The 10,686-nt window shown below is 34.3% G+C and overlaps 2 protein-coding genes across 2 annotated transcripts; both read left to right on the top strand.

The window, feature by feature from the left end:
• Positions 1 to 757: 757 nt before the first annotated feature.
• On the top strand, positions 758 to 1,601 carry LOC133178273 (uncharacterized). Its single transcript, XM_061313014.1, has 3 exons — positions 758 to 833; positions 967 to 1,257; positions 1,399 to 1,601. Exons 1-3 carry the CDS (start codon positions 758 to 760, stop codon positions 1,599 to 1,601), a joined length of 570 nt encoding a protein of 189 aa, XP_061168998.1.
• Positions 1,602 to 6,880: 5,279 nt separating this feature from the next.
• On the top strand, positions 6,881 to 8,688 carry LOC133177681 (E3 ubiquitin-protein ligase TRIM71-like). Its single transcript, XM_061312622.1, has one exon. The coding sequence runs from the start codon at positions 6,937 to 6,939 to the stop codon at positions 8,644 to 8,646; it is 1,710 nt and encodes a 569-aa protein (XP_061168606.1). The 5' UTR covers positions 6,881 to 6,936; the 3' UTR covers positions 8,647 to 8,688.
• Positions 8,689 to 10,686: the final 1,998 nt, after the last annotated feature.

Genomic DNA, 10,686 nt, shown 5'->3' with positions numbered 1-10,686 from the left:
AATGTATTTTCTTTGATTCAGGGTAATATTTTCTAACCATGGACCCCGTTCCAGTGCCAAGGACGTGATGCGATGTGACCTATGTGAGACCGCTCTGGTACAGATGCACTGTGATACATGTCTTGTCAACCTGTGTACAGCTTGTGTAGGTAAACACATGATATCTGATGAATCCAAGGACCATAAAGTTGTCAAATTTCAGTCCAGAAAATCAACTCTCCTCTACCCTAGATGTACAACTCACACAGATAACAGTTGTGAGCTGCATTGTAAGGAATGCAATATTCTGGCTTGCTCCGTTTGTATTGCCTCCAAAAAACACAAAGAACATGACGTCCACTTACTTAAAGACATTCTTGCCAGGAAGAAGACAGAAATCTAAACAGAAATTAATGAATTGGAGGAATCCATCTGTCCAACCTACTTGGACATAGCAGTAGATGTGCAAAACTCACTGAGTCAACTAGATGTGAAATATGAAGAAATCTCAATAGCCATAACAAAACATGGAGAGGACTAGCAAAGAGAAATTGACAAACGTATTAAGAAACTTAAAGCTGAAGTAAATGAGATGAAAAACAAAGAAAATTAAACTCTAAAAGCACATTTATCTAATATACAAACATGTACCTCTAAGATAAATGATGATATTATCTCTCTGCACAAATTAATAGATTGTACAGATATTTTTAAAGTGTTAAACTTCCAATTAGACCATAAGAAATACAGAACACTTCCGTCTAAATTTAACGTAACGATGGCACAATTTTCACCACCCTCTGTACAGGAACAGATATCTGAAGTGTTTGGAAAAATAACAGCTGATCAACATTGTTCAGCGTAAGAACAGCACAGGGATTGTAAGGAGCTACATTGTCTCCTTTGCAAGAGAAGACAACAGACACTGGATCCTCTCCTCCACTCAAACAGCTGCTTGATGAACCAAAGACTGTCACAACCATATAGACACCAAGTATACAGGTATACTTAATGGACTTTACAATGTGGCCTGTCTGAGTGATGAAGAAATCTGGACAAGTGGAAATGACAGCACCATGAAACTCTTCAGCATCAATCAGGGATCACGACTCAAATCAATCACAACCAAGTCAGGGTACAGACCGCGTGATATAGCAGTGACAAAAAGTGGAGATCTAGTTTATTCTGATTACAATGATAGAACTGTAAATATTGTGAATAATGAGAAGATAGAGGAGGTGATCAGACTACAGAACTGGAAACCTTGTAGTGTCTCTAGTACCTCCTGTCATGGACAGTGATTATGACAACCAACAAAAGTTGTTCGTTACTCTGGCTCCACAGAGAAGTAAACCATTCAGTTTAATGGTGAAGGTAAATCTCTATATTCAGAAAGTCCTTTTTTCAAACACATTGTAGAGAATAGAAACCTGGATATCTGTGTCGCTGATAATGGATTAATTGGAGCAATAGTTGTGGTCAATCAGGCCGGGAAACTGAGATTCAAGTACACTGGACATACTCCTGCTCCAAAGAACAAACCATTCAATCCACGAGGAATCACCACAGTCAGAGTCACATCCTTACAGCTGATAATTACAATGACTGTGTCCACATCATAGACCAGGATGGAGAGTTCCTCCGTTATATAGACTGTGGACCGAGTCTACCCTGTGGACTGTTCAGATACAAATGACAATCTGTTTGTTGCTCAATATCTAAACAAACGAGTGAAGAAAATCAAATATCAGAAGTGATCTCATTTGAAACAGACTACAAATATTAATGATACATCTGAGTAAACAAATGGATATTTTTGTGCATGCTTGCACTTTAAATTTGACATTTAAAATCATTTTATAACTCAAAGATAATGGGAAGAAGAGTGAATATAAAAACAGAAACCTATAAATCTTTCTCTTCAGGATTTAATCATTTAAGATAACCAATTTTACAAGATTTTTTCACTTGGTAAAAAGAATACAAAATATCTTTTGAAACATGAAAAAAGATTATGAACACATATATATTAGCCAGAAAGCATTTCATTTGGTTTACTGACTGACTAGCCTATAGTAAATACTGTATTTGTTGTAGTCAAGGAATGTATCAACTGTAATGCGCTATAACGTTAATCTTTTTTCTGCACAATATTTTTTTAACTTTATAAATATTAAGAAAATCTTTTTTTTTTTAAATTAATAATTAGATCCTGTCAATTATTTGTATATAGAAATTCTTCAATAATGTCACTTATTTTTTTTCTTTTCTTGTTCTGAAAAGTCTGTGTTTAAGATTTAGCAGAGTGAATAAGAGATGATATGCTCTCTGAATCAAGCTTCTTAGCTGAGTGTTCAGTGTTTATATTGTCAATCTCCGTTTTCCGTTTTTGTCCACTAACATTTTTTTTTTATTTTTCCTGATGCCCGCTGCTTCGGTTTCTCTTCAATAATTGCCTCCATTGATTTGGACTTCTTAATTTCTGGCGCCGATGGATCAATGTTGTACATACGGGAATCAAAAATGGCAGTAAATCTGTCATCCTTCAGATTTATCTGAATCTGCATATCTGTGAAATACATCTGAATTTTATTAATTATCCTGAACTTTATTTTAAGTAAGTAAGTAAATTTTATTTAAAGTCGGCATTTTTTACATAGTTTAACAATGAACATGAGCTCTGTAGAGCTTTAAAACCAACTATCACAGCTAAAAATATCACATAGAAAAACATTTACAACATAAATTAACATGCAAAAAACACATGTACATATATACACACACATGGCAGATAAAACAAATTTAAGAATTAGAAAAAAGAAACAGAAAATTGAAAAGCAAAATGATTGCATTAAGAAGAACAAAAATAAAAAAAAGAATAAGTGTCATCATAATAGCAAATTAGATTAAGCACTACATTAAACACATAGATTCAGATTAAAAAGTACTAATTGTATTAATAATAGAAAAATAAAATTGTTAGCTTAGAAACTTAAAAATTCAAGCAGATACAGCTTAACCAAAATAAAAGAAAAATAATTGAAGTTCCTCACCAACACACATCCTGTCTAGTGATTGGGTCAGTCCCTACCAACATAGGCAAGATATGTATTGTGAGGTTAGGAAAAAGCAGACATCAAAAACAAAAAAATAAAAAAAACTAGGATCCTGGAGAGTTTACACTTTTGCCATCATTGGATGTTACTCCAAAAGTTTCAGTCCCCAGGGTCCTTATAATTGGAAATTTAAGTAAATAACAACGTTTAATATATAGATATAAAAGAAACTTAGAAAAACTAAATAAAATAAAAGGTGAGGTGGCATCAGTAAAGCAAATGAAAGACTAGTAATGTGCATTCATGGACAGTTATTGTGGTGCATTTACGATGTGTCCAGTGATCACAAAAATCGCACTGTATTGCTTGCTGATTTTTACGCACAGGTTTGTGTCATGCCAGACACGGATTCTTGATTGGATCTGGATTATTTGATATATCACCTCCAAGAAGTAGGAGTTTCAAAGCAAGATATTCAGGTCGGCATTGTTTTGAAATTGATAGCTTCCGGTTTGCCTGATTAAAAATAATTTCGATGCTAAAATTTGGTTCCTGAGTGTTATTGACCAGTACTGTGTTACCTTGTAATGATCTGCATATAAAAGAGTCCGTAGAGGTCAGATCTGTAGGAGAAGTGTCTAAAAAATTGATTAAAATCGCCAAAACTGTGAGCACTCGGTAACCACGTATTCCCGCCATTCCGTGCGGTCTGCGGTCAATTTTAAACAATGTAAAAAGGTACATGTAATGATAACGAACGGTGATTGATCTCAAAAAATCTATAAACAATATAAGTATAAAAAGAGAGCATAAAACACGGACCCTTGGAAATTCCAAAAGTGGGATCAGGTTCCTAGGAGGAGAAAGGATATCCTGTTGACTGATCACACAAATTCAGTATAAAAACAAAGGCATAACAGTTGGTGTGAAACATATCAGCCAAAATAGAACCCAATGATAAGTTACATTTGCTATCAACGTCATTTTAACGACCAAAGTATTAATGAATTGCCGCCATTAAACGAGGTTGTGAAAATCCCTGTAACACCAACTTGTCTGTCAGTAGCTTGAAAAGGTTTAAAAATTGATCGTACTCAGAGCAGGCTCTTGAGTATCAAATAAGTTGGGAGACATAAATATCTGTCAGTAAAATGAAGAATATTCCAGGATATAACCAAAACACAATTAGAAAAAACTGAATGAGAAAACTAAAACAATAAAATCCATAAATACCTGAAATCTCCCTCTGGATTTTGGTCTTTAGAAGTTTTCCTCTTTTTGTTTGATTCTTTCATGATTGACTTCAGATTGAAATGCTTTCTGTTGTCTGCATCTTCATCCATCATCAGAAGTCCCAGCTCATCCTAAAGTAAAAATACAGTACACATATGTAAAAACTTTAGCTCTCTTTTAATTTAAACTTTTACAGAAAATTTGAGGCTGGTAATAACAGCAGGCTAGCTAGCACAGATCTGCACATTGTGTTTGTCTTTGAATATCAAAGGAAATTTTCATAATTCAGTTTAAAATTATTCTTTCCTTGTAATGTAACTTCAGAAAGCAACATTTAGTTGTTCTTAAAAGGGAAAAGCTTCATTGTTTTACTGTCACCCTTTCCAGAAATATATCAACCTGGAAAAAAATTAGTAAACAATTATTTTCCTTGTATTTTATCAATGCTGTACAATTTACTCTGCTAACATTATGTACTGTTAAAGCAGAAATATTTGCTGGGGGTTTAATTTCGTTTATTTCCTTGTTAAATACGAAATAAACGAAATTAAATCTCATACGAAATTTCTATATGACTCTATATTGAATAGGGCTACTTTCGAAACAAGGAAATTTAATGCCTATGAAACCTTCTTTTAATTAATAGATGACAAATCAACGAAATGTTATCCGCACGAAAATATTTGCTTCTACAATATTGTAACCAGCTTTTGATACGGCATGCCAATCAAAAAATCTTGAACTACATATGCATGTATGTGTCATTCTTGATTTCAGTTTAATTAAGGAATCACTGTCTAGTTTGTCGGGTATGTTAGGGACATCAACAACAGTTGGAAACGTGGGATAGTTTTTGCAAATTGCCCCACGTTTTCAACTATCGTTGATACCCTGGCATACCCGTATAAGGAGATTCCATATAATCACATTTATATGTGAAATAAAATTGAGAATATACATTTTAAAAATGCTGCCTAAGAGATTTAAAATACACGAGGCTGTTAATTAATTTTAATATAGCCCCCGCCCACCGACGTCAGACACAAAGACAGCTGTCATCTTGTCAACATCAATTTAAGTAGTTATTAATATTTTGGGGAACTATTCTCTTGTACATATACTGACTATACTTCAAGATTTAGACTGCATAAACAGGGCAAAAGATTTATAATACATTCTTTCATATCGTATTTTATTTCATCAGAACATTTTTCTCCCTTTCATCCCCCTTTTTAGTCTCTCATCTACTTTTCTGTCATTCTTTCTCTTCCACTGTCTCCCCAACTGTTTTTCTCTTCTTTTCATTTCATTCTCTCTCTCTCTCTCTCTCTCTCTCTCTCTCTCTCTCTCTCTCTCTCACACTTTTCTGTCCATTCTTTCTTCTCTTTATCTTATTTTTCTTCTCATTCTTTCTTCTCTCTTTCTTACATTTGTTTTCATCCTTTCTTTTCTGTATCTGACCCTCCTCATTGTCATCTTTATTGGCATTGACATCATAAACTACAGGCTAGTCTTCATCCAGCAAAATTTAAGAAGAAATCATCTACAAAAAACGGAAGAGTAAAAAATGATTTGAATACACACTATATGTGTACACAAAATATATGTCCTTTTTAAGACCAGACAACAGTTCATTAACTGGAAATCTTTAATTAGTCTAACGCAGCATTTGAGCTGATCTTTTTTCAGTGTTAAACCATGGTATTTATTAATTCAATATGGAATTAAATACAAAGTACATGCGTACTTAAGAATATTGATCAATAAATTATGATGAACACGAATGCGCACGGGTAAACAGGTTATGACCGTAGAGCATATTCTATAGATATTTAAATACCCTTAACTTCCAGGTGAGGATATAAATAAACACTAGGTAGATAACAAGGACATGACGGTACCTTCTGCCGCCATAACTGAAATAAGGTAATTAAGTATTTTAGAAATTATATATAATATAGAATTTTCTTCATATTTTTTCTTATCAATATATGTTTACAATCAATAACAGTAATTTATCTATTACACAGAATACTTGTCTTATATATTTTTTGCATGACTATATCTTTATTTTTTTTAACTTTCGGTTTGCAAATTGTCAAACAGGATTTTCTGAAGTTCCCAATCCCCTGAACATATCGCCAATCTGATTGCTGTTGGCGGCAGTATGCACCTCCCCCCCCCCCCCACCCCCACTTCATGATCTTGTCGTCCATCGATAATAATTGTCGCCAGCAAGTCTTATTGCACACATTGTTAACCACCCTCCCCCGTTTCAAAGTAGGATTTGTGAAGATTTATTGTGCTTAATCACAAAGACTAGTCAGGCACATACTATTGGTGTTTTTGGACAACCCCTTCCCTCCCCCACCCTTTCTGTACCCTAAAGTTTATTCGACTTTTATCAAGAAAATATTTTTATTTGACACATTCACAAAGTATTATAATTAAAATCCAAAATATAACCTAAAACTAACCTTTTATAAAAAAAAAAATCACAATCGCTGACACTAGCGTCTTTGGACAGATTCTAGCTTATCACCTTTGCAGCATAAAACTCTGTAATGCAAAATTAAAAAAAAAATGATTTTTTTTATCTGAAAAAGCCAGCTTTTATTCAACTGTAAGCTGTTGTATTGTCCTTACTTCAGGGCAATATTTCCTGAACATGGATCCCCGTACCAGTGCCCAGGATGTGATGCGATGTGACCTGTGTGAGACAGCTGTGGTACAGATGCACTGTAATACATGTCTTGTCAACTTGTGTAAGGCCTGTGTAGGAGAACACATCTCAACAGATGAATCCAAGGATCACAAAGTCGTCAAATTTCAGGCCAGGAAATCAACTCCCCTCCATCCTGGATGTAAAATTCATGCAGAAAACAGCTGTGAGTTGCATTGTAAGGAATGCGATATTCCGGTTTGCGCTGCCTGCATTGTCTCCAAAAAACACAAAGAACATGACGTCCACTTTTTAAAAGACATTCTTGCCAGGAAGAAGACAGCAATCCAAAAGGAAATCAATGAATTAGAGGAATCCATCTATCCAACCTACCTGGATATAGCAGCAGATGTACAAAATACACTGAGTCAACTAGATGTGAAATATGAAGAACTCTCAATAGCTATAACAAAACATGGCGAGGACTGGCACAGAGAAATTGATAAACTTGTCAAAAAACTTAAATCTGAAGTTGAGGAGATGAAAAACAAAGATAATGAAACTCTAAAAACACATTTATCAAATGTAGAAACATGCACCTCTAAGATAAATGAAGATGTTGATTCTCTACGTAAATCAATTGATTCTTATGATGTTAACAAAATCTTAAACCTTCAGATAGACTTGAAGAAATACAGAATACTTCCTTCTAAACTCAATGTTAGCACTGCACAATTCTCACCGCTTGCAATACAGGAACAAATCTCTGAATTGTTTGGAAAAATAATACCAACAACAATATCAGCAGATAAACATGGGTACACCATGAGAACAGCACAAGGATCATTAGAAACATCATCCTGTCCTCTTATGGAGAAAGCATCGGAAGCTGGATCCTCTCCTCCAATCAAACAGCTGCTTGATGAACCAGAGACTGTCACCACCATAAACACTGGGTATAGAGAACTTTACAGTGTGGCCTGTCAGAGTGATGAAGAAATCTGGACAAGTGGAAATGATGGCATAAAGCTCTTTAGTATCAGTCGGGGATCGCTACTCCAGTCACTTAGTACAACATCAGAGTGTATTCTCAATAACATAGCAGTGACTAAAAGGGGAGATTTAGTTTACGCTAATTACTTCAGTAAAACTGTGAACATTGTGAAGAAGCAAAAGACAGAGGTGATAAGATTTAAGAACTGGAATCCGCTTACTGTCTGTACCACCTCTTCTGCTGACATCCTAGTTGTCATAGAAAAAGGAGAGGATGATACCAAAGTTGTCCGTTACTCTGGCGCCACAGAAAAACAAACCATTCAGTTTGATAATAAAGGTAAACCTCTTTATTCACCACGTGGTTTATTCAAACACATTACGGAGAACAGAAACCTGGATATCTGTGTGGCAGATAATGGATTTCATGCAATAGTGGTAGTTAATATGACTGGAAAACTGAGATTCAGGTACACTGGACATACTCTTGCTCAAACAAACTTATTAAGTCCACGAGGAATCACCACAGACAGTCAGAGTCACATCCTTACAGCTGATAATGAAAGTAACTGTATCCATATCATAGACCAGGATGGACAGTTCCTCCGTTACATAGACTGTGGACTGAGTGAACCCTGGGGACTGTGTATAGATACAAATGACAATCTTTTTGTTGCTGAAATGCAAAGCAATCAAGTGAAAAAAATCAGATATAAAAAATAACTTTTTTTCAAATAACAGAAATTATGATATGTAAACATTGTATACTTGCTTTTTATATTTGTCTAAATTATTTCTTAGTTTACTAACACATAAACAAATTAAAGACAATTTAAATGCGAGATATGCCATACTTATACATAACATTAGTGGTAGTTAGTTTGTGATATAATCCATCATTACCTATGTTTTTCTCCATTTGAATACATATGCAATTGCTCAACATCTTTGATCCCTTTATTAATCATTATCAGCTGTTATTCTAATCATCAGATGTTAAAATGATTTCTCATTCATTTTTTCCTTCTTATATTCTGAAAAGTCTGTGTTTTAGATTTAACAGAGTGAATAAGAGATGACATGCTCTCTGAATCAAGCTTTTTAGCTGAGTGTCCAGTGTTTATATTGTCACTCTCTGATTTCCGTTTTTGTCCGCTGACAGTTTTTTTTTTTTGGTTTTTCGTGATCTTCTTCTTTTCATTTCTCTTCAATAATTGCTTCCATTGATTTAGTCTTTTTAAATTCTTGTGCCGAATGATCAAAGTTGTACAAATTGGAATCAAAAATGGCAGTAATCTTTCATCCTTCACATTCATCTGAAAATTATTTATTATCTCTGCAAATTATGACATTGATTAATAAACGTTTAAATTTATTTGAAATTGATTTCTATGAAATTTGTCAGACATTATTTCAGGGTCCTCAACAAACCGTAACTTTTAACGTATATTGAGAAACGTATATTGACAAACGGTTTAGAGATGAAGGTTTTGTCATGGAAAAAGAATGCCGTAAATTCGGAGCGACACCCAAATCATGAACAAAAAACACATGGCATAATCACGGCGTGACCAAAGAAAAAGGTGTAGATTTTTTCAATAAAAGAACAGAAATCTTTGAGTTTCTGTAGCAAAATAATTTGTAAATGATAGATATATCTACGAGAAAAGTTTTTTGTTTTAGTCAACAATGTCTGTTGTGAAAGTTGATATTTTTGCACACTGATTTTGCATTTCACTAATACCTATCTCATGGTGGGTTTTTAATATTGATAAATAGTGTGCTTTTCTAGTTTTGCTTCTTTATATCTATCCAGTTCAGTTGCCAATAATGAGTAACTTGAGTATGATGACGTATACGGAGACTTACCAGATTTTAAACAATTTTTCTACATTAATTTTACTTCAATTTCTTGTTGAAATTTAATTCATGAATGTTTCTTCTATACTATCAGGAGTCTCTTCTTTTTTTTTCCTCATATTTTAGAGAAAATGGGTTTTATTTACCTTTATAAATTTTATTTATTTCTTTAAAAAATATGTTTTTGTGTATGGAGGATGTGTTCAAAAATCCAGACTTGTAAGTTTGTTAATCCAAACCTTGTTAGTTTGTAAATCCAAACTTGTAATCGTATCAGTTTCATAGTCTACATATGTAAGTAGGTAATTCCGACATCCTAGCATGTACTTCCGAACATACAACTGTGTTGACTTTGAGTTTATACTATGAATGTGTGTATTTTTGATGTTGTAAACTTTGTTTTCCGGAATTTGTATTTCCGCGCTCTGAATAAAACACAAAGAAAATTGACAAGACTCTACAAATGTAAAGTCTACACGTTTGTCGAATTTTGATAAGGAGAACCTATGGAGGGTCATCTGTGCCACAATTATTTTTAATGGTCTTATTTACTTTTTCATTCTAACTTTTTGTTTTCCAAATTAAATTCTTCATTTTTACCTTACTTCTTGAAGGCGCGGATCTAGAAGGGGGTGCGGACCCCCCCTCCTCCCCTGAAATTTGCAGACTTATTAAATGTTTATACTAAACGAACTAAAAGTGACCTTGGACCCCCCTAGAAAACGCTGATCTGTGTTAAGTTGACGACTATCCCCCTCCCCCAAAACACACACACGCGCGCGCGCGCGAAATAGGTTTTGCATGCTTGGGAAACTGAGAAGTTTAATTTTTTTTTGCTTGTCAAGAAATTTTTGGGTTGGATTTTTTTGGACTGTGATGGCCCCCCCCCCTCCCCCCCCACCC

This window comes from Saccostrea echinata, unplaced genomic scaffold (genome assembly GCF_033153115.1).
Source record: "Saccostrea echinata isolate AGI-Se365-2 ecotype Australia unplaced genomic scaffold, CSIRO_AGI_Sech_v1 ptg000002l, whole genome shotgun sequence".
NCBI lineage: Eukaryota > Metazoa > Mollusca > Bivalvia > Ostreida > Ostreidae > Saccostrea > Saccostrea echinata.
This window is presented reverse-complemented; position numbering and strand designations above follow the sequence as displayed.

What these genes read in the sequence shown, in the direction of transcription:
- LOC133178273 (XM_061313014.1), top strand. Translation starts at nt 758, where the DNA reads ATGGCACAATTTTCACCACCCTCTGTACAGGAACAGATATCTGAAGTG. An exon ending in AATAACAGCTGATCAACATT is followed by an intron (nt 834 to 966) that starts GTTCAGCGTAAG and finishes ACAACCATATAG; the next exon opens with ACACCAAGTATACAGGTATA. An exon ending in GAAACCTTGTAGTGTCTCTA is followed by an intron (nt 1,258 to 1,398) that starts GTACCTCCTGTC and finishes AACACATTGTAG; the next exon opens with AGAATAGAAACCTGGATATC.
- LOC133177681 (XM_061312622.1), top strand. Translation starts at nt 6,937, where the DNA reads ATGGATCCCCGTACCAGTGCCCAGGATGTGATGCGATGTGACCTGTGT.